The sequence below is a fragment of the Maylandia zebra genome, linkage group LG2, assembly GCF_041146795.1.
Source record: "Maylandia zebra isolate NMK-2024a linkage group LG2, Mzebra_GT3a, whole genome shotgun sequence".
In the NCBI taxonomy this organism is placed as follows: domain Eukaryota; kingdom Metazoa; phylum Chordata; class Actinopteri; order Cichliformes; family Cichlidae; genus Maylandia; species Maylandia zebra.
In genome coordinates, this window is record NC_135168.1 from 37,485,819 (window position 1) to 37,510,301 (window position 24,483).

The window sequence follows — 24,483 nt, forward strand, 5'->3', positions numbered from 1 at the left end:
TTTTGTACTAATTAGACAAGACATGCTAATTTGCTGTAGCTTTAAACCACATATGATTTTAAACGTCTCTTCTAAACCTTTTGGGAAACAGGCACATTTCACAACTATTCCTTTAAAAAAGTAAAAATCAATGACTAAGAAATGTGCACTGCTCTGAGTGTCATCTTGTGATCGCTCTTAGACGTGTCAACCCCGATACCATGATAGAAAAAATAAATGCCTATAATCTTGTTTTATACATCGTCATAGCTCTGAAATTAAAAACAGAACAAGCATATGGAGCCGACATCATTGTTATTTAGAGAAAAGCCAACATTTATTAATCTGAATTGTACCAACACACCAACATAGTCCAAAGCACTATGAAGCAGAGTGTGAAAGACACCCAGTGATAAATTTCTTCATTTTTAGATAAATTATAGCAATGGTCCAAACAAAAAAATGCTTCGTAACTAAAGCAACCCTCAGAAAGAGAGGGTGTGTGTGCACTGTCCGTCTTTCCAAATCTACACGTAACCTTCACACGGAAAGAGTCTTTACTTTGGTCATACACTCAAAAAATATCAATCTTCCCAAATAACTGCATCAGAAGAGGCTTGTCAACCAAGGCTAAGGGATATGATGGTTAAAAAAATGCTTTTAAGATGTTACCTGTAAATGAAGCTCAAATTGTAGTGAGACCCGTCCATGATTTATTAGAGTTCCTTCCTCTTAGTCTCAGTGTTATGCTTACATGAAAGTGACCGTGACATACGAGCAGTTCACGGGGGAGCTGTTCAGTGTTTTTTTGAGTGCCGCCATCTAAATGATGTACAAAGGCCTTGACGTTCCACAAGTCAGTTTTATCGTATAATTGTGTGAACAGGATAATGAACTTGTTTGCACAAAATAACTCGTGCAAACAAGATAAAAAATATACATATATCACCTTCTACTGGGATCAGATCATCTGCACATCTTCACATTTTCAGAATAAATGTCGAGAACAACGTGACGGGCAAACATACTGCAGCACAGCCTGCTGCACGTATACACCCTTTATATATAAAAACCAAACCTAAGTTTCATTCCTTTTGTAAAGAATTGTTTTTAAAAATCATATCAATACAAACTGCATCATTATCAAGGCATATGAAAGTCATTACATGTACGCTCATCTGTTTCCAGAGCAGAGGAAGATGTCAATAAACCTGATGTCAAAAAAAAAAAATGAGGAGGAGGGGGCAACCATGTTGACTAACAGATGTCTTGCACGCACGTATGTGATATACAAGGTCTCTTATGCTTTGCTTCAGCTGAGACAACTGGCATATAAGCTCTCTCTCTCTCTCTCTGGACATCAGCCAGTGCTAAACACTCTTGCTCCCTGTTCCTGCTCCTCCTCCTCCATTTTGGCGAGCGCTGGCCTTTATTTCCATGGAGAGGAGGAGAGATAGTCATAATAACAGGGTTTTGGCTGGAGTGGGTAGTGGGGTAGTGGGGGATGTACCCGCCTGCCCAATAGCACGCAGACCAGGGATTCCAGTGTAGGCCATCTGTGAGGGATGAACAAACATGGTGGGTGGCAGCTTCTCTCAACAGGAGCAGTTCCCACAGCCTTTCACACTGTTGAGGATCTCCTCCTGCAATTTCTTCCTCTCCTCCTCCTTCTGGGACAGCCGCTCGGCCCGCGGCTCGGCCGAGTTCTTGCTGCTGTTCAGGATTCTGCTGTTCTGAGCGTTCCAGAGGTTTCCGTATAGGCTGCCAGCGGTGCTGAGCAGAGCCTGGTGGGTGCCTCGCTCCGCCACTTTACCCTAAGCAGAGAAAAGGAAACCAAATTATATGGAAAAAATAAAGTCTAAATGGTGGGGTGGGGGGTTTCACAGGACAATAAAAAGGGCTGTTAACACAGAATCATAGCTAGCATCTCTTCACGGCCACTCTCTCTGCAGACACCCCCCCCCCCCTCCAATAAGAATCCCTGCCGCCTCCCCAACAACTGTTGCATTCCTCTTGCAAAACACGCAGACACGCATGCAAATCCACACACATGCCACACAGCCCTCCCACACAGTCACACACAAATGAAAGCACCCCCCTCCCCCCACCGCCCATGAGCATGCAGAGGTGTTGGCATCATCTTTAGTGCACCCAGGATGAACATGTGACTGCTTCCGCTCGTTATTTTAATGAGCACCCCAGGCAGTCCTCTGCTGGTGACACTAGCAAACGCCGTGGCGACATCACACGCAAACATGCCTCCTCGCCACGACCCTCTGATCCCCGCCATCTGACTCGGGAAACACGAACGGCACAGGCTCAACTCGCCGCAGTTCAAAGAGAGCCTCTTCTCATTTTATCCCATCTGACTCGAGCGCTGGCGGAAAATGTCACTTCACCTGTGTTACATTTTATTTGAACTCTTTCTTTCCAGATAATAACTGACTTCACTGTGTTGTGCTCTGCAACGTCTCCGAGCCCAAGCAGCTGGGACAGCTCTGTAATGCAGCACACAATAGCAAAGCACACCAAGTATCGCTGCTCACCTCCACCCTGACTTAAACGCATCTGACCGAAAAACCGCATAAAGCCATTTGTATGGCGAGCGCCGCGGAAAGACATGTTTAGTCGTGGATAGGGCCTCATCAGTGTCTGGGAAGCTGGCCCATACATTATTAGTCACCGAGACAAACAAGACACGCCATCTGACCAAAACACCCAGTTGAGTCTGACTGGTTTAATGAGCCCTTATGGAGAAAATAATACATTCACTTCTACCAACAGTGTCCTGTTGTTGTTGAAATTAATGAGAGAAGCTAAACAAAGCATGTTTTTATCACGTACATTCAAGAAAGGTAAATAAATGAGTGCCAAAAAAAAAAAAAGAAAAAGGAGAGAGACAGACGACTTGCTAACTTATTTCTAGTTGCTGGCACAAGCGGTGCACTGGGGGTCACGCAGTGCGGGTCATCATCCTTCAATGTAAAATCGTCTAATTGGACTGGCAATTAACACACTGTGTGTTTATACTTGGGCACACTCAGCAGTCGTATGAAATTGCATTACACCTGAAGATGTTAATCAGGGCAGAATGAGATCAAGTAAAAAAAATAAATGGCTGAGTTCTCACCTCATTGAGCACTATAATCTCATCTGCGTCTACGATGGTGGAAAGCCTGTGGGCGATAAACACAGACGTCCTGTCCTTCACCATCTCCTTCATTGAAGTCAGGATGTTCTGGATGCACACAAGGACAAATAACATTACTACACTGTTAAGCTTTACAAGAGTACCCCCGTAATCCAAAGGAAAATATTTCCAAGTTTGCAATAACAAAGGTCTGAAAAGAAAGGGAGGAGGGGGGGAAAAAGAGAGCATGAATGACAGGAAATATATGAAATGTACTCGCAAACTTTGATTTGAAAGAGAAGCTAAGTCAACACAATGTTGCTCAGCAACATCCACCTCCATATGCTTTTTTCTTTGCAGTGTTTACATATGATAATTTAAAAACACCATCATGACGAGAAGCAAGAGAGAGAGGAAATAAAAAACTCAATTAACAACCACGTCTACTGCCCCACTCTTTTCCCTGAAGTTCAGTGAGGGCGTGCTGAACTTTCTCATTAAATGTAACATTTACAAAGACTGTGTGGTTTAAGCTGAGCTGGAGATTAAGTAGGAGAAAACAGTGGCAGGTGGCAAGGGAGAACATGGGGGTGGTATGCGTGCGTGTGTGTGTGTGTGTGCAGCGGGTGTATGTCGCAGCAGGTATGTGACGCAGGAATGAGCTGAATTATTGTGTACCTACAGCAGGTGACTGAGTGGGTGTTTGTTCTGTTAAATGTGTATGCAGACATGCTAATGTGTGCGTGCAGCCGGGAGCGGGCATTTGTGGGTATATTAGAAATTGGTGCTAGTGTCTGTCACTGTCAGACTGACCTCTTCAGTGATGGAGTCCAGGGAGGAGGTTGCTTCGTCATACAGGAGGATGGGCGGATTCTTTAGTATCGCCCGTGCGATTGCGACCCGTTGCTTCTCCCCTCCTGGAACAAACCAGACGTCATAAATAGCAAGGCGAATGCCAAAACCTTTGAAATACGCGTTACTGCAAGTCTCTGTCTGACCCTTCTCGCTAGATAATTACCTCAAACTGAGGGCCAACACCTAGACTATACCAATGCTACACGTTTCAGTCTGGTAAGAAAAGGAAGAAGAAAAAAAAAAAGAAAGGAAAAAAAACCAGACCTGATTTAATTGTGAAGAAAAATCAGCAGGACGCAAAGATTTCTCCCGCTGTGCCTGACTTTGCCTTTATTACATATGAGCCGTGTGCGGCCACTTGAAAGCGAGCGGTGTTCGGGGAGAGTAAATACTGCTGGCAGTGGAGAACAGAAATGAAGAAAGTTAGGAGTCTGAGAGCCCAGACTGCCTCCTTCCTCGTCCCCCCACCCCACCCCCACCCCCCACTCCCTTCCTCCTCTCGCAAACTCACAGGCAGCTGTCACGTACAGCCGCAGTGAAATTAATGAGAAGTTAGTCACGTCTTTATTTTGTCCATTCTCTCACTCACTCTGTCACTCCACATAAAGAAATCTGTGCTGCCAGTAATTGCATCTTGAATGCTGAGTGAAAATGCTCACACTATGTGTGTTTACGTGGGCTAAATGAGTTGCACAGTGATGCTAGGAACCTAATACTACACAGTCATGTGTAGATCAAATGAGGGTGACTAACTGTAAGGCAACATGCCATTAAACAAGTTCAGACTCTAAATTGAAGAAAATGTTGAAGTAATGACAGTACAGCGAGAGATTAATCACAGTTAAAACTATTTCAAAAAGCCATGCTCAGAGGCGACATGTCAGGAAAGTCAGCTCAGCAGCTATATGATACAATGCTCCTGGTTCATTCATGGTACTTTCATATAAACATACTATGCTGAAACTAATGTTTCTAACAATGTGCTCATTTCATTGAATTTGATAACAAAGACAACAGAATTTATTTGAAAGAAAAGCTACAACATGTGCAACTCTTAAATAACAATGAGAACTTATTGCTTCATCTCTTTATTCTGCCCTACTTCACGGTCAAGATGACCTGCTGAAGTTCAAACTGAGCAGCCGTTACAGTGAACGTGGCATGGCTGTTGGTGTCAAATGGGCTGGTCACAAATTGCTGATATATTGAGAATTTTCCCACATAACCATCTGTACGGTTTATAGAGAATGATCTTAAAAAAGAAAGAGCGAGAGAGAATATCCTGTGTTCTCTGGATGAAAATGTTGATGCCAGAGATAAGAGGGGAATAGTCAGACTGCTCTGAGTTGATAGGAAGGCAACGAAGAGAAGAGCAGCACAATCCTGACTCGTATCAACAGTTCAGGCTAGTGATGGGGTGAAATGGTGGCAGATTTTGGGCCTGCTAATACCAACACAGCATGGTTTAAAGCCACCAGTCTACCTGAGTACTGTTGCTGACTAGGGATGGGTACCGGTATCCGGTGCCATCTGACATAAACGGTAACCAGACCGAAAAGCAGCGCACATTTCGGTGCTTTATTTCGGTGCTTTTTTTTCCTGAGCTGTGATACACTTTAGATTCTAGCCAATCATTTTACGTTTCTGAGGCTAGTAGGCGGGGCCAGGTACGTACGTTCTTTTAGAGCAGAGCTACAGATTAAAAATGACCACGGCAAAGCGGTCAAAAGTCTGGCTGTACTTCACAGCAAAATATGCAAACTCAGCAGCCTGTAACAAGTGCTTTAAGCTGATACTATGATACTGTCAAAGGAGGTAACACCTCGAATCCGATGAAACACCTGGCGACGCATAGCGTTTTTTTTAAAAGCCGAGAAATGCGCCGTATTTGATAGCTTGCTGTGAGACCTCACACCGAGCTGCGGGTGTGGTGCCTGTTATCGGACCCGGAGTTAGCAACATCCCCCAAAAACACGAAGAGGAGAGTCCTGGCCCCTAGCCCTGCCAGTGTAGCAGAAATGATGACAGATGATGATGGCAGCAGCAGCAGCCGTTCTTCTCTGCGTGAGTAGCTTAATGTTGTTCGTGTGTAATTTACGTTGAGTAGGCTAACCACGTTATTACATTAATGCATGTAAGGTGAACTAGCAAACATCATCATAGCTACATGCGGCTGTCTTCTTGTTTGATGGCAGATACTCCCTTCACCCTGGCCAAAAAGGCTAAAATGACCAAAGAAAAAGTGGAAAACAGTTAAACATGAGCGGTTTTTGGATAAAGTTTGCGTTTTTTCCATTGTTTAAGCACTGCTTCCAGCCAAGAGTGATACCATATATGCCCCATAGCTGCAGAAAAGGCTAACATTGTTATCTTTTTACAAAAAAACAGCTGAACATGAGAGGTTTTTGGACCGATTTTGTGCTCTCCATTCTTTAAGCACCGGTTTAAGCACCATTTAAGCACCGGCACCGTTTCAAAAGTACCGGTTTGGCACCGGTATTGGATAAAACCTAAACGATACCCATCCCTATTGTATCCGTATTGTATCCATCCTATGATGGCTGCTTGCAGCAGGATAACATGTGCCATGTCACAAAGCTCAAATCATCCCAGACTGGTTTCTTGAACGCGACAGTGATTCCACTGCACTTAAACAGCCTTCGCAGTCACCAGATCTCAATGCAACAGAGCACCATTGAGATGTGGTAGAGCGAGAGATTCCAATCATGAATGCACAGCTGAAAAATCTTTAGCAGCTGTGAGATCTTTTCATGTCAATATGGACCAAAATAATGTTTCCAGCATGTTTCTGAATCCATCCCATGAAGAAATGAGGCAGTTCTGAGACCAAAAAAAGAGGTCAAAGCTAGTACTAGCAAGGCGTGCCTAATGATGTGGCTTCTAAGTGTATATAGTCAGTTAAACTGTGTTACGTTTATATTTTCATCTTAGAAAAAAAATCTATTTTTCGCTATTAATTAAACATTTATAAAGTTATACAATTTACAATCCAGTGAAATAACATAAACAAAAAGTAGTTGATAACTGATTAAGCAAAATAGGGCTCAAAACATGTATTGTTATAACATTTTCCAACAAATGGTTTCAACAATGGTTTTGATTTTGGACTTTTAGCTGTTTGAACATAAATAACTAAATAAGAAGCCCATTTTTTTTCTTCTTAGAAAATTCCATTTGTCATGAATCATTCTTTTTTTGTGTGATTTTAAAATAAATGAATGGAACCAGTGGATACTCCTCAGTGAAAATAATAAAAAGCAAACAAACAAGAGAAACAGCCAGTCTTAGATTTCTGTATAACTACTATATTATAATGTGGAACTATTAGCGCGCAAATTATTAAGAGAATGGGTGTGATTTTCTTTTTTCCAGTGTAGTATACCATCCAGAAAAAAGCAAAACAAGGCTTTTCCGTGGCTTGCATGGAAAGAGCGTACTTAAACAGCAGGCATAATGATGCAGCTAACCTGACAGCTTGAGGCCCCGCTCCCCAACCTGGGTGTCATAGCCATTGGGCATCCTGAGGATAGCGTCATGGAGGCCTGCTAGACGAGCTACTTGATAGACCTCCTCTGGCGTGGCGTTGATTTTCCCATAATGCAGGTTGTAGAAGATGGTGTTGTGGAACAGAACGGCATCCTGACAGAAACACAGTTAAGAAAAAAATAAGGCTTCAGAGATTATTTTTTTTGGTTTTTTTTAATTGCAGCAGTGAAAGAAACAGAAGACTGCAGTTACAAAGAAGGAGAACGTGAAGGAAGCAAATGACAAAAATATGTGCATGTACCATCTGTTCAGATCAGCCTCTGAGCTCACTGCAGTGAAAACCAAACTGAATTCAGCTCATTTCTGAATGCTATTGTTAATGGTTAATGTTACATTGTTCTTTGCTGCCCCCTTGTTGTGCTTAATCACTAACAATATATTATTACCTTTACCACTTAGAGACAAAAGGTCCATGTGCTTCTTCTGAGGAGGAGAAGGTTCAGACCCCACCACCCCACCCCCGCCAAAAACACAAAATAAAATAAATAAAAATCTCTGTGTGGCTGATAAAAACACTTTTTCATTTCTGTTTATTTCTGTGATGGATTTTCTCATACCTGAGGAACAACCCCCAAAAGCTTCCTCAGGCTGTCAAGGCTGACGTCTCGGATATTCTGCCCCGCTATGTAGATGTTCCCCCGCTGGGGCTCGTAGAAGCGGAACAAAAGCCGCACAATGGTGCTCTTCCTGCAACCAGACATGGAACCAATCGTCAGCATCCTTCTGTCTGTGAGCTGGGGGAGCTACACCCCCCACTCTACTGATGATATGTGATAAGACTGTCTAAGACATGCAAATAAGATGACACGGGCTGGGTTAAAGGTTTAACGTACAGCGCAGATCTCGGAAAGGTTACCTACCCCGACCCGCTGCCGCCAACTATAGCCACCTTCTTCCCAGCAGGTACTTCGAAGGACACTCCGTTTAGGACTTTCTGGCCCTCCAGGTATTCAAAATAGACATCCTCAAAGCGGATGGTGGCCTCCTGTGGTGTGATGGTTAATGGTGGGGCGAGATCCTTCTCCTAGAGCGCACCATCAGAGGGTTAAGACAGGCAAAATGGAAAAAGAAGGAAGGATCCAGAACAGCCACTGGCAGAGAAGGCTTAACATGATGCAACATTACTCCAACACCTTGTAAAGAGGCATACTGCTGGAGCACGGACCCTACATGGACTGCATAAAGCGAGACATTCACAGCAAATTTGAGAGGTCGTTTCAAAAAGGCCGTATGAATCTTCACACGCTGCCCTTCACAGTGATTGAAGGATCAATAGGCGTGAAAACTTTCGGTACATACTGAGCTCAGTCACAGTGCGGCGATGCAGCCAAGGTCAGCAGTGAATAAAACGCTGTCCTTAGCTTCAGAGTAAAAGCATGTTCTGCTCAATGTCTATACCACCTAATAGCAACATAATCACACACTATCCACCTCAGTCAATTAATACAAATAACTCTCAGTCCATTAGTATAAACAGATGATAATTTCACACCCTGCGACATGGGAAAAAAGCCAAAATAATTTGTCTTTTATTTAGTGTTGCAGCTTCAAGAGAGGGAGACTTTTAAATTTTTTTTACATCTACATAATTGGCCAGTGTGTTACCAAAAAAAGACCCCAACAAAACCCCCACATACTCAGACAGTAATGGCCTGCTGGGCAGCGCCATTCCACTGGGAATTACAATGGAGAGGAATATTACTGATGAGAGAAAAGTAACTGGACAGATTCATTTCTCTGACTGTAATTACAGGCTGCAGATGAGAATGGCCTTTGTATTGTTAGGAAGGAGGTGCCCATTTGCACTTAAGTGCACTCTTCTGATGCAACATAGGCTGTCTAAAACAAAGAAAGGAAAACGATCCATACAATGAAACATCCCATGAAATAAGAAAATCAAATAAATATGAGGTTTGCAGATTAGAAATTGTACAAATGTTGGGCATTTTATAATTTAAAGAGCAGGATCTGTCTAAACGTTCCTAATTTCTATAGGATGAAATTGTGCACTGGTGGTAGATTAATCCCACAATTATTTCATTATTTTAGTCATTTTTCAGGAAGTACTGATAGAATTGTTATTTGCACCCTCAGCTGGCAGGGGAACAATAAAGGAGACACTGAGAAAGCTGCACTGCAGGCAGAAGTGGCTTTTGTTAACAACAAAAAAAACATTAACAAGGCAAAAAATTTACTTTAAGAGGCTGCTAGCTTCTTCAACCTCTCCTGTAACCACAGGATGAGACAGACCAATACCGTGCTTTGAAAGCGCACTCAGTAATCACTAATGACCAAAATTATATGAGTGTAGCAATTTTAACAGAAAGCCATTCACTTAAGTGCAGTTTGACCTTTCATTTCTCCCCACTGACACTCCTTTGTTTCTGTCTGTTTTGCTACCACTAGTCATAATCAATAATTGCGCTGGAACACAACACAAATATTAGGCAAGTTAACAAGTTTATCATTTGTATAGTCCAACAGATAATTGCAACACAACAAATTAACTGAAACACTGGAGTGAAATTAACTATAAAAACAAGGCAAACAAGGCCTAGTTTTTTTGGAGGGGGTTTAAAGAAAGCTTTTAATATACTACAAAACTCAGACTAAATTATGGATGCTCTAATTAAAAAAAACACTGAATAAATCACTAAGTAAGCAGCCGATAGATCCACAAGAAATTCCCATGATATCCCCAAACTGATCGCATTAATGCAGCGAGCAATGTCATGCACTACAAGTGGCAATAGACGAGGAAGCACCTGAGTCACATGAAGCACGTAATTACTATGTTTGACTGCAACCTATCATTTTTTTTACAACACGTGCATAGGTTAGTCATGCAGCAATAAGAGAAACTCAGTCTGCTGTTAAAATCTTTTACCGCTCGCTTCTTTTTTAAAAATCTGCTGGAGAAAATGGATGGGTAACAGGCTTCATCACATTTTGGACTTGCCTTTATCTTCAATTTTTAAGATTCAACTCTGTGGAGATTCATTTATTCTGCTCTGATTCACCTATTCCGTTCTCTACCGTCAGGAGGAGAAAAAATAAATGTGAAGAAGCGCGTGACAGGCCGATAAGTTACCTTTATCTTGGTGTCGACGTTGAGCAGAGTGAAAAGAGTGTTCATGTCTATAAGGGCCTGTCTGGTCTCTCTGTACACTGTACCCAGGAAGTTTAAAGGGAGGGAGAGCTGAAAGAGCAGCCCGTTCACCATGACCAGGTCTCCCACCGTCATCGTACCTATAGAAAAGCAACAGAACAGCTTACAGCGATGCACATGCTCTCGCTCTACTGTATCATGTATGCGTCTTTGGATGCAAGATCCAAAAAAATAAATAACAGCCAAACCTTTTTTTCCTCCTTCTCTTTCTTTCAAGCTGAGAAAGTAGACAAACCATCTCCACCCCCTGTGATTTCAATTTCTGCATCAAAGCTATTTTATATCCTATTCATGCCACTTTTTCATGCTTGCTGTGTTTTGTTCTCATTTAGTTTCTATTATGCAGTTCAGGCAGAGTTTACTTTTCTTTTCCAGTTTCATCGGTCCATTTGATTTTGTTTTGAGATGTTTAAACTTATTTATGTCTAAACCCTATTTCCATTGTGTTCTTACCACAAATCATTGGCATGAAGAGTTATATTCAGCTCAAGTCAGTCTAGCAAGTTTTTTGGGTTTTTTTTTACCTTTACACATGGATCCAATTCAATTTATGGCTCAAAAGAAATCGGAAGCCCACAACAGACATTTACGTATCACCTTTCCAAGCTCCACACTCACCTGCTGCAATGCCCTTGCTAGCGAGCAGCATGATGGCGGTGAGGCCGACGCTGAAGATGGCACTCTGACCAAAGTTGAGCATGGCGAGTGTGGACGTGGTTTTTAAAGAGGATGACTCATAGATCTTCAGGAATCCATCATACCTTTCAGCTTCGTACTTTTCATTATTGAAATACTGCAGCAGAGATGAGAAGTATTAAGACACAGAGCACAGGCCACGGAGACAATGAGAACATTCACAAAAGGAATGAAAGAGTAAGTCGAGAGTGAAAGAGGGAGAGACTCAAATATGGTAATGGTTAAAGGTTAAGGAAGCATGGAGAGCCGTGTCGGCCAGATAGACACTTTTGCGCAGCCTGCCTCGAGGCTGCATTTGTTCTCTGTGACCGCTCTGGGCATAGTCTGGGTCTCAGTTGGCCTCTAAAGCACTTTTTCATGTCTCTGTCTCTTAATCTGCTCCCGTTAGATTTTAAAGGATGTGGAAAGCAATACAGCTGCCTTATCTTTGCATGGTGAAGATTTGGCAGTAAAACAGTAATAGCAGAATCACAACAAATGTTACAACTATTCGACAACTGGAACAAGAAAAAAAAGAGAGAGAAAAGCCTAAACATCCCGTGCAAGTTAAACAAGAATTGCTGCAGATTTTTCATCACCGACATTGTCATCATCCTCTGTGTTTACATCTGTAGCAGCTTACACAGACACCTAGATTACTAACGGAGTGCACATAGCTCTTTTAAGTGTTACACCACACAAGCAGCACTAATTCTGATTAAGACATACAGCTATCGTTTAAAGGGGGGGGAAAAAGAAAGCGCCTCAGCCACCAGCACTCTCCTGCACATCTCTTAAATTCGGCACATAAAACAACAATATAATCATAACAATCCTCCTCAACTCTGCTGCCAATTACCTAATATTGTTGCTGCACGGCTGTTTGTTTAGCTTGCATCATTGTTTCTCTGCTCTGGTTAAGTGGGCGATTTGCTTCTCTAGCTAACGGCAGTGGTGCTGTGCGGACACAGACCTGCCACTGATTTGCATATAAGGAAATGCACCAAATAAGCGAGACTAGAAAGTAGCGCATGGAGGACAAACCGAAGCAGTGCAAGGAGCCGTATTCAGGTTCTCATCCAGCCCTTTGTGAAAGTGGAACGGATTTCTGAGTGGGCGGAGATCTAATTACATATGCACACTCACAGCTCAGAGTGATGCTAAATCCGGCCGCATTGACACAGATGACACAAAATAACACAGAACAAAACGTTAAGAAAAACAGGACGCAAAATAATACGGCAAAGAAAATAACATGGTATCCAAAATATATCTGCAACAGCCAACGAAGCAATGAAACGCGACACTGATTATGTTTGTGTTTGTGCTGTGTACTAAAAGATTGCCTAAAAAGAGATTTAAAACTGAACGAGATAGAGTTTTAAGGTAATGTGACCTTGAGAAAAGTTTACAGTAATCTTTACTGATCACATCAGGCAGGTGAGACTCTTTCTCACTCATAAACCACCCAGGACTTCAGATGACATTTCTATTATATTTTTAAAGCCCCCAGTGGCAGATACCTTTCAGTCCAAAACTATAATTGGGACACAATTTGGGCCATTGACTAAACCGTGAAAATAGTCCTGAGTGTCCGGTGATAAATGTCTCATTGTTTGTAGCTACTGAAGTGACATTTACAGAAATGGTGGACAATTTCATACTGAGAAGAAGAGTGCCGCAGAGAATTAAGAGGAAGAAATGAAGACAAAGAAATATGAGAAAAGTAAAAACACAGGAAATTATGCTTTTATAATGTGTTAGAGCTGAAAAGAAAATAGCTGATCGAATAACCAACAGAGAATTAATCAAATATTTTGATATATTCAAGTAGAAATGCAAAAGAATTCCAAGTCTATGAATTGGGATAATTTGAGGTTTTTGTGACAGATAAAAATGATTCTGAAATAATTAATCCATGTTTTACAAACATTCTGACCTTATACATATATACAAAAGCATGCTTTAAATCATTTTCCTGAAATTTCGTCTAACATAATAACAACCATTCTCCAAGCCAAGGTTTGAGTGCTTTTGCAGCGTTTTTCTTATTGCTGGTGTTTGGCCTCTCAGGGCCACTGTATTATAGACCTCAAATAGATAATATAAATATTTAGATGGTGACATACACATTTGTTAATATCGATGTGCCTGGTCAAAGTCACCTCAAGGAGCAGATTTGGTAGGTGTGTACAGGTGCGTGTGTGTGGGGCATTTAAAACTCACCTTAACAGTCTCGTAGTTGAGCAGCGAGTCAATAGCTGCATTGCCTGCTTCGTTGTCTGCTTTGTTCATTTCTATTCTGAAACGAGTCCTGTGTGCACAGACACATGAACAACATGGCAGTCACTTGCATCAGTACAAAAACCCGGGTCATGGGCCTTTCCGGACTGTGACACTGGCAGTTGGAGCTCCATTGAAGTAAATATTTGAAATTTATTTGGTTAAGTAATTTACATGCAACAGTATCAATTAAATGTTCACAGGAGTTCTTTCTTAATAGAGTAGAGTCTTGCTGACTCTCTTCCCTGGGAGAAATCTTCCTACTTTGAAATAATAGCTTCAGTGTGACTGGTAATTCCAGTCCTTAATGTGAGTAATGCACAGCTTGTAAATTTGGTCTACTCATTATTGCCACGATGAAGTTGCTTTTGAAAATGAAATGCTATTACATGCATTTCATTATCGACAAACTGAAAATCAAAACAGTGACTGGATTTTTTTTTTTCCTATCAAAAATGATAGAAAACGGGAGTTTGGTGCAAATTCTGGCGAATCCTTATGTGTAATGGGTTGGTGTTGCCACAGATCAGGCTTGTTTTAATACATCTTATGAGCATTCGAACAGACTGGGCTCTGAGAAGTTTTAAAAAGAGGCTCTTTGTCATGTTCTAGCAGTTAATGAGCAGTTTATCCAACATGGGTGGACAATGTGAGGCCGTTACTATCAGACAGAGGTGCTGACAAGGAGGCTGTACTTGGCTGGTGGCAAAATTTAGGCAATTTGGGAAACCATCGACTATCGTTTGATGGCTTAGCCTCTTGGAGCAAAGAGCTAATATTTCATAGCTTTCAGTGTAGCCACAAAATATTCCAGTTGTGTGCTCTGGTCTTTGATTACCACTTTGTAGTCAGAGTCCTTTTAACCAACTGAATTTGTGCAGACTTTGTTTGCAAATAGATAAACATTGTCTGACAAACTGGTTGTAATTGGAAATCAAAAAGTTTCTGGTACCAAGAAACATTTTTTAACATATTCATCCAATTTCAAAAACATTCTGTAAGTGGTTGAGACTTTTCTAAGAAACAACCACATCGATGCTAGGACCCAAGGTCTCACAGCAGAACACTGCATTGTAATCAATCTTATGTAATTTGTCGATGGCTTTAATCGTGGCTGATTTGTGGATTTCAAAGTGAGCATTTTTACAATGCAGAGAGCCACAGAAATGTTAACCGAATCTCTTTGAAGCGATTACAAATCTGAACAACAGGCAGACACAGAAAAAAAGCAGAAAAAACATCAATCCTACCTCCACTGTGTGACGAGAATTGTGAAAATGGTATACGCTGATAAGGTACCCAAGGCCACTGCTGCAAACTGTCCGCCACACTTGTAATACTGCAGAGGAGAAAAGCACAGGCAGGAAGAAGCATCTTTTACATGCTGTAATTCAACAGCACTGTGATAAAAGTCAAGAGACCACATCAGACCAATCTATTAGCGTCACACGGTACTTTCAGAGGGTATTGTTTTTGATCATTCCACTGTGAAAGCAATGGTTACAAATGAATAGGAAAAGACAAGAAGTACTCATGATGACGCTTTAGCTATTTGGCCAGTGGAGTCTGCACTTGTTACAGGCAATCTGATCATCCACAGTGGAGTAATAGCACGAACTAAAAGATGAGCCCATCTTTCAGTGGAAGAAGGGGCATCTGTTTAGGGCACACTCCACAGGAGGACATTAAGATGCAAGAAAGCTTTAGGTTTCATCATTAGCACTAATGGGCCCACCAAAAGTTCACAGGGATTCATATTCCATTTAAAATGTAAATGAGATAGTATCTGTGAAATTAATTTCCGGGAAATCGGCTATGAGGAGTGGCAAGGTGATGTTAACATCAATCACTGAAACAGCAACACCAATAAGAAGTAAAAGCTGAAAAAGAATGCATAAGCACGCTGTGTGGTAGTTTGTGTCTTCATTTACACCTATAACTCACCAAAATGGCACTGACGAGGGCCATCTCAAAGACCGTGGGACCGAGATTGAAGACAAGTGCGCTCAAGACAAAAGAGATCCCCCGCGTGCCGCGGTCGATGGCCTTGGACAGCGCCCCTGTCTGTCGGCTGAGATGGAAACCCAGATCCAGATTGTGCAAGTGCAGGAAGACGTTCTTTGCTATGCGTCGGATGGAGCTCTGGGCCACCTTGCCGAACACGGTGTTCCTCAGCTCGTTGAAGAAGGCTGCACAAGCCCGTGAGGCACCATCTGGGATAGCGGAGGAGATGGAGAGTTTAGGACACCTGCTGTGAAAAGCAGGGAGGTTTAAACTGCAGAAAGTGAGAAACTATTGCCATCCTGAGCACGGGAGACTGTTAAAAGGCAGCAAAACAAGAATATGACCCACACTTGTCTTGTCCTATTAAACAGAACGCAGCACATTGAGGCACTTAAGACTAGACAGGTTTTAGGCTCATTGACTACTCTGAGGAGACGGATCGTATGAGGTGGCAAGACAAGTCTTTCGCATCATCTCTGGTCTGCAAGCCCTGCAATGCTACAGCAGCAGTCTCCCCTCTGTAATTACAAAGCAGAATGCTGTCTGAAGCCTCACTACTATAGCGGGCCAGCTCACTGCAGACTGAAGGGAGGGAGGGTATCCGAGTGTTCAGCAAGGCATTGAGCGTGTATACCGACAGAACAGAGCAACAGAGACAAGGTTTTATAAGAATGAAATGTTAAGGTGTGATCAAGTTGTCAATAAACAGGCTTAATTTGAATGCAGCGTCTAGACTTTCAGTGAAGGAGAGAAGTGGAAGCAAGCATGTCTTTATGTTAAAGAAATTATCCAATAATAAGATTTTTTTTTTCAAAGGATCATTAATATACAGCAAGAAAACTGAGCTGTTCAGTCCGATAGCAACTCCAATTAAATACTAAAAAGAAAAGTCAGTTCATCTGAGCTCTCACACTGCTCATAAATTGTTTTACAAGCAGATGGCTAGCATGACTGTCACAAATTGATATTAGTCTGTGTTTGAATGACATGTGGTCTTCCTGTGGTGATTTCACTGAGTTGTGTGAATACATGGCACATCTGCTGAGACCAAAGTCAGGGCAATAATCGCTCTGTCTGCCGCTCTTCGTGGGGCTGTAATGTGGCGTTAAATAGAAATGCTCATCTAATGAACAATGTGTCCACATCTGACAAGGTAGGATGAGCACGATGCACCCTTTTCAGCCAAATTACACCAGACACTGCAACCTACAAGCACTGTGTCCTCTGTGTCACAAAGAAGAATCTTAAAAAAATGAAATCTCCCTTTTGTAACAGCATCCTCATTTTCTTTCCTCATTCATTTTTCTTTGTCACCCCAATTCATCTCATCTTGAGCCCCCGTCATGTGCTTCAACTGTAGTATTAGTGTATAAGACCTAAGTGGGCTTATTAGAACAAGTGGCTACAGGGCTAGCATACAGAGCTTACAAGCTGATCTTAGTGAAGGCCACAGTGACTTACAGTGGTTGTTAGTATTGTCATGTTTATTCATTTTATACTGCTTTCCAGCAGCAGTTCCCAGAAATCCTACGCTAATCAGGAAGGCACGTCACATTCACATCTCACTCCTGACTTTTTTCTTGTACTCACAGAAGCATTTAGACAAAGAGAAGAAAAAGGTGACCCCAAAAAAAGAAGTGAAAGAAGCAACCCTGGCCTCGCCACAGCACGAAAAAAATAACTACCTAACCACTTTCAAAGGACATTGCAATTTCTTCTCCACTGCTTTATAAATCTATTCACCTCTGTTTGCCTTGAGAGCTCACAGGTATCATACATGATCGTCCTCAGCACTCACGAGAGGGTCGTGAGGATTAAAAGGAACTCAAGACACAGAACGAAGCTCATAATGTAAATAATGTGAGCGAGTAGCAGAGGTTGTGCCGTGGCATTGATATGAATGTGATGAGAAAGGTCAGCCTGTAGATAATAGGCAGTCCCACAGTCCCATCTGATGAGCGCGGCACCTGCCAGTGCAATACAAGTCTGGGACTTACAGCCAATCAGCACGGCCGTTGCCATGGTAGCCACAGTGCTTGGCGCGTCATTTAGGTTCAGCATGTGTCCCGACATCTGGTTAAGCTCGTCCACTGCATACTTAAACATGAAGGGCACCATCACATTGGTGATCTGGGAAGGGAGAGAGAGAGGGACAAAACACTCAGAGGAGGAAACAGTTTCAAATAGCCTATTAAACTGACATATGTGTCCAGAGTCTTCTTTTTCTGGCTTTCTGTGGTGTCTCTGTGTGTGCAAACCTCACAGGTCTAGAAAGTAAAACTCCACTGTTACAAAGTAAAAACCAAGATTACCATTCAGGTGCATTCAGTTATGTGTATGCATGGTATGGTATGCTGGGTAGTGTGCATGCATGCATATGTTTTCATTGTGACTGGCTGTGCTGGAGAGGAGGCTGGTGCTTCCTGCTAATGGAATTGAAATGGTTATTAGGGCTAATTAAAAGCACAGGGACAGCTGTGTGACTCAGGCTGGGCGGTCCGCTGCGCATTAGGACAGACAGAAAACACGGCATCACAGAGCAAAGCATTTTCATTTTTAAAAACCATTTCATTTGAACATCTCAACCTCTAACACGGGGGTTACTTTATGTTCCTTTACCCCATCGAATTCTGTGGGGTATAAATTTAATAAAATATGACCAGCATATGTGAAATAAACCTGTGCCACCTCTGATGTATGAAGGACACCTAATAATGGCCCATTTAAAGTGCAAAAGCTACATCTCTAGGGTTCCTGCTTAATACTCTTGGGTATTATGCTCAGACAATAGAAGTCCTCTGAGTCCCTCAAGGAAAAACAATATCTGCCACTTTGCTACCAAGACAACAGAACATGACACAAAAATAGCCTGAGCCTATTATCACAGGGCCAAAACATGTCCTCAATTTTACCACTAATACATGATAAGGTTGGATGCGCTCTTCAAATCCATTAACGAGCAATGCTGGAGATTAAATTGACACTATGTCAATCTGTACCTCGCAGTATGTCATCCCATAATAGAGATGCTGTGTCAAGTAGCGGAGAAAGGCTTCGGGCTACAAAGAATTAGCTTAAGCTTATAGCAAGGCATGCAGACAGAGAAGGCTTTCTTTGAGGGCAACAAAAACAAGAGCTAGTATATAATCATTTATTTGAAATGAAAATGTCACCGATAATGTCCCTTGCAGAGGTGTGATGCACTTTAACCGCATAATTATTCTGCTGATTTAAAAATTGCATCCACACTGCTGGTGCTTTTAGTTCAAACAGACATACTGCAGAAATCAAGGTTAACTCCAGCCAAGCAGGAAAAAGGGAGGAGAAGATTGGATTGCATGTATGAGCTCTCTCCTCTTTAGCACACACTAGAGGGAGCCATGCTGAGTGGCAGCAGGACACGGTTATTGAGGAGCTGTGAATTTCTGATTGTTTTCCAGGGTGTAAATTAGAGACCATCAACAAATGAAGAGGGAATGCATCACGCGATGATTGGTGCATGCCATTAATTATTTCATAAGACGCTGTTTTAAATGCATGACTGTTTTAGTTTCACATGGGATCTTTACCAAAAGGTGATCACCCATCGTGAGTACTCATGATGTTTAAACACAGGGTGGTCAGAGCTGAGAGGTTAATTGATTAAGCAAGAACATTTTTTTTTCTTAAAATAAATAAATATATATATGTCAAAAAGATTAGCGTTTTAATATGCTTAATTTGTGTTTCAGTAGCGCTACCTGCTGTGGCGACCCCTTGTGAGTAGCTGAAAGTAGCTTTTAGTACACAACTACAGAGTCACTTGTATCTCGTAACACAGCATCACTGTAGTAAATTCTCAAAAAGTTAAGAAAACAAGCTGATCAAAGCAAAACTTCATCCTAAAAAACTACCAGTACAGCTGTTTGTGTGCCAAAAATGATACAATTTTTTTGAAATCCTAACACTCATTAATTGAATTGCTTCCTGGATGACAGAAAACCAAAAGCAATAAGATATATAAACAGTGACGATACATCAAATTTACACAAAAAAGCATAATTTCCTGCAATAAACTGAGGACCTGTTCAGTGTGTACCCTGCCCCTTGTCGCACGACATCTGCGATAGGCTGTACAGGCTCGACCCGATGACCCTGAACTGGATAAGCAGTTAAGCAAATGAATGGATGTGCAAAATCACTGTATACAAAAGTGAAGCTACAGGTCAACTTTCTGCAAAGTAATGACATGCTGGTATAATTAATGACTAATTGACGCCACCCTTGCAAGAATTACATGTTGTAAATGTTTATTTGTTGGGGTTTGTTTTCATTAAAAATGAATGAAGCAGGTCCTGAATGCAATACTGAACGCCCCAATTTCATCTGTTGGGCTTCAGAGCACTTCACATCCACATTATCAGGCTTTTCACTTCAGTCTCATCCTACAACAACAGTGCCAAAAAAAAAAAGCTGGTGGCAAATAATAAAACCAAGCATTTCCTAACACAGAGTTTGTTAGACCTATTCAAATGACTTGGCTTGACACTGGCATTTTTTCATGACACTTGCTTCACAGATCTTACATTTTTGCACGTACTGAATTTCAAAAATTCAATTTTTCTGGAAATCTGTGAACGTTTTTTAGTTTAATGACAGCATAACTTTTCAAAAAGAAAGTGTGGATATGGCACGTTTACCCTTGTGCCCTCTCTTAAGCCTGAAATCAGCAGGAAATCTACAGTGTAACTGGTAACCCCTCTTAACCTGATGCCATAACGCTCCAGGCCAATCAGAATGTTCAAGCATTGCTGTAACACCAATAACATTGGTTTAAAAACAAAGGGCTTTTCAACACTGGTTTTGCACACAGATTTCCCCAGGTTCTGTTAATATTTTAATATCAAATATTTTGGATTTTATATATTGAGAAAAAACATTTTTTTTTAAACTTCTTGCTTGAACTGCTGTCAAAAAGCCAAATTAGTATTTGTGTGAATTATTTTTAGCATTCATTCAAGTTTTTGCCCATGTTTTTATACATTATATTGAAAAAAGACACATGCATGCATAACAAAACAAACACAATTTCTCACTTTTTAAAACTGATTTCTTGTCTTTAGCATTTTTAATTAAACAGAGCTGAAATTATTTGCAAATTCGATTAATCTTTTTTTTTTTGGTAAAATATAATACACATTTTTATGATGACTGTTATAACTAATAATGGTGGATTTAACTGAAGCCAGTGGTAACCTTGGATTATAACCTCTCTTCGTCACTGTGTTTCACTGTGAAAAGCCACGTACATGATTTACCGAATTGTTTCTTAACATACTGATGATGTCCTTGCCTAAAACATCTACCAGGGGAGAAATTAATAATCCTCATTTCCAATTACCAATTCTCTAAAATGCATCTCTTTTGAAAACAGTAACAAATTAAAATGAGCAGCAACATGCAAGAATGACTCTGAAGCTGTGGGAATATATGATGAGTGAAGACTGCAGGGGTTTTGTGCTAGTTAACAACTCTGTCTACAATCAGCTGAATTTATTTTGTCAAAGTATCTTGCTTTCATCTAAGAATATCTGGCTCCTAATGTCACAAGGGAGGGCATTAGCTGTTAGCTAACCTTCTTCTTCAGGGTGGAACAAATCCACAAAGCATAAAGCAGAAGTAATGTGATAAAAATATCAGTTGTTGTTAGGTAAGTCCAAGTAATGTGGCTAATCACCAGTCAAACTAATTAAATTCTCTTTATATGATATGTATAAAAATAAATAAAAGAGAAATTAAGCTTACCTTGGATCCAGCGAGCAGGCCCAGAGAGAGTGCAACACGGGCTCGCAGGTCGGGTCTATCCTTCGGCCACACGTAAGACAGCATCGCAGACAGGATTTGAGCTGAATTCACCTCCTTCAGCTGTGTAAAAGACACAGCAGCAAACTTTATTTATTCAATAGAACACCTTGTAAAATATGTGGGATAACTGCTATGTTAACAGTCTAATGTGCCTCACTGGGCAATACTGGCAAACACCATACATTTAGCATTCAGTGTTGACAATCCCAGTAACCTAAAGATGGCTCTCTGGGCACGCACGTAGAACATCAAATGTCAACAGGAGTCCCCAAGGAGATATGGCAGCCACGATGACAGCAGAGTCTCCAGGTGGACTTGGGGATCCAGTCTGACACTACAAGTCCCACGAGATACCTGGGCTGTCATCCCAGCTGAGGCCGAGAGCCCACTGGTGCCAGCATAGCTGTTTACCCACGCTCCAACACACATCTGCCACAGGGACTCTCCACAGGCCGGAGAATATGCAGTAATTCCTCTAATCCACTCAATATGGTGGCACCATGTTACGACGCTGCTGTATGGCAGCACCTCCTAACAAATTACAGTGAAAGTGCGCCCAGCACCTGCTTTTAATCAAATACAATCAGCAATGTGTGACACTGCTGAGGGAGGATTAAAATGAACAGTTTAATGCACTACTGAAGTTTCTGTAAGGCCCAACTTCGTTACAGTTACTCGTTTTATCTGGAAATATTAAATGTAACTCAGCTTTCAGTTAAACTCTTCAATGTGGAGTTAATATTAATACCTAACCCAAGTTCTTGTAAAACGAATGTCTCTTTTATTCAAGTCACATAACATATGTGAAATTCTCAGGAGTCTTATTTTAGCGTTTCGCCCATTAGGCAATGAAGCCATTAAGAGTTTAAGAGTTCAGCCCCCTAACCCAATTTGACAGAGAAAACTCATTTGACCAGCAATAAGACAGTCTGTGTCAACGCAACATGCGGTTACATTTCCAGGTAGGTGTACATTAGATTACGGCATAAGGTTTCAGAGGGATTTGCAATTATGATGTAACTACAGCGTAGATTCAATGCAGCAGTTTAAATCAGCTTTAAGGCTGCGTAACACCAAACTGATTCACAGATATGACACTGTTTAGTTTTGTCATCTTAAGAATAACAATGGTCAGCATTTTCAAACAAAAAAAATTAAAGGTTTCATGTCATCCAAGCATGAAAAGTTTCACTAAGTAATCATTAAAACACGGTACCGTACTCACCACATTTTTTGGGTCTGCGCTTAGTCCCCCGCCTGCATTTCCGTGCCAACATGTCCGTTTGTCTGTCACCTGTAAGTGCTGTGGAAGGGGAATTCACTGTTACCCTATATTAATTAATTTGAATAACAGGACGCCAATATGTGATTATTTCTTAATACACACTTACTTTTGCAGCTTCCAAAATCTGACGACTTTTTTCGCTCCTGTTGGTGCTCCATGTTGCCGTTCGTAGGTGTGGAGGTGAACTTGACTGAAACACACAAGAGCACTGATTTTACCAATGTTCCTAAATGTTTCAATAATCATGTTTACCACACAGAGAGAAAGTGTAAAGCAGTAAATAAAAGCAAGTAAAATTTAATAACCCAAAATTCACATCATGTAAAACAAAGAGCAGCTGTGCATGTTTGATTTGTCACAGTTTTTACTCCGGATGCACTTCCCTTCTATATTCGATTCCTCCCAGAATCAAATGGAGGATTTTTTACCTCTTTAGGCAAATGGGTAAACCACTACGCTCACATCATTTAAACAAATAAGTACTAAATATTTAATTCATTGTGTGATTTCAGCAAATTTTTTAAGCATTCATAGTCGGAGTTCAAAGGTTATGCAAACCAAACAAACAGAAGAGAAGTTGCCTAAACTGGTTTTTAAATAAAGGTTTGGTAAACGTTTTGAAACACCGAGAACAGGATATACCACACTGAAGCACAGTAATGGATCAAGCAGGACCTGAGTGCTTAAAAACACAGCATCTGTATGGTTCATTTAAGATCAAACTGAGCGTAAACCTACCCTGTAATAAGACTCCAGTGACTATGAGTGAAATAGGTTAACATGTTTGATACTTTCATTTCCTATAAGACACAGCACGACTGTAAACATCCCTCTTATCTGTGTTGACCTGCCATGTGAAGATGACAGATGAACGGCATACTTAACATGAGGTGAGAGTGAACCGTTCTAGTGTCAGACACATTAAATGGGAATGTGACAACTTGGAAGAGTTGGAGCTAAGAATGAATAACTTCTAAAAACAGTAAATGTGCCAAATAATTTATGACAGCGCGTTTACGTGACATGACAGTTACCCTAGGTTTGACAGGGTGGGACGGTCTTATCTAAGTTTTCAGTAAAGACCAATAACACGTGACTGGGACCTTTGACAGGCGTCAGACTTTGCACGCGCACACACACACACATATTGAACTGTATTTTTAAGAAGCCTGTTTGACTTTGACGTGCTTTCCGTTCAGCTGACATACATTCAAAACTAATAACGACGTTATGACATAACATGAGTAACCTAAGTCGTTAAGTTAATGCAGGGTTAGCTACTTAGCCAGCTACTTAAAGCAAACCCAAACGGCTCTTTTAACAGATGACAACCGCCTGTTTCTCTAACAAACCAGAAAACAAATCATCTATCTAGGTATCATTCCTGAAAGTTACTTAGAAAGACTTTTTCTCTGCCCTTGCCTGGTGGCTAAAAGCACCGTGTCCTCTCTGACCAGCCCCGTCCTCACTCACCGGATATGTGCTTTGGCGTGCATGGCCAGCCCCCGGCTCATTACGACTTTTATTCCATACATGATACGAGCTCGTCTGCCGAATGAGAAGCGCTAGTTTTCGTTTTTGAAAGTGAATGCCGCATTTCAGCGGTGCCAACATCAGCGCCATGTTGTATGAGGAAGGAGGGCAGTTAGTTAACACGCCGGGTACGTCATATCCGGCCTTCTTTAACGTCGT

General features: G+C 41.4%; 1 protein-coding gene across 1 annotated transcript; it reads right to left on the reverse strand.

The window, feature by feature from the left end:
* Positions 1-288: 288 nt before the first annotated feature.
* abcb7 (ATP-binding cassette, sub-family B (MDR/TAP), member 7) lies at positions 289-24,414 on the reverse strand. Its single transcript, XM_014412091.3, has 16 exons — positions 24,265-24,414; positions 22,898-22,981; positions 22,732-22,809; positions 21,447-21,566; positions 17,660-17,792; positions 15,603-15,871; positions 14,909-14,997; positions 13,602-13,689; positions 11,319-11,493; positions 10,623-10,780; positions 8,392-8,555; positions 8,089-8,218; positions 7,453-7,624; positions 3,923-4,026; positions 3,110-3,217; positions 289-1,793 (listed from the first exon to the last, which is right to left on the reverse strand). Exons 1-16 carry the CDS (start codon positions 24,412-24,414, stop codon positions 1,575-1,577), a joined length of 2,241 nt encoding a protein of 746 aa, XP_014267577.1. The 3' UTR covers positions 289-1,574.
* Positions 24,415-24,483: the final 69 nt, after the last annotated feature.

Excerpts from the sequence above, each read along its gene's own strand:
- abcb7 (XM_014412091.3), bottom strand. The coding sequence starts at position 24,414 with ATGGCGCTGATGTTGGCACCGCTGAAATGCGGCATTCACTTTCAAAAA. Across the intron at positions 15,872-17,659 it reads AACGGCCGTGCTGATTGGCT|ATGGTGCCTCACGGGCTTGT; the intron begins GTAAGTCCCAGA and ends CCGCTATCCCAG. Across the intron at positions 1,794-3,109 it reads AGATTATAGTGCTCAATGAG|GGTAAAGTGGCGGAGCGAGG; the intron begins GTGAGAACTCAG and ends TTCTCTGCTTAG.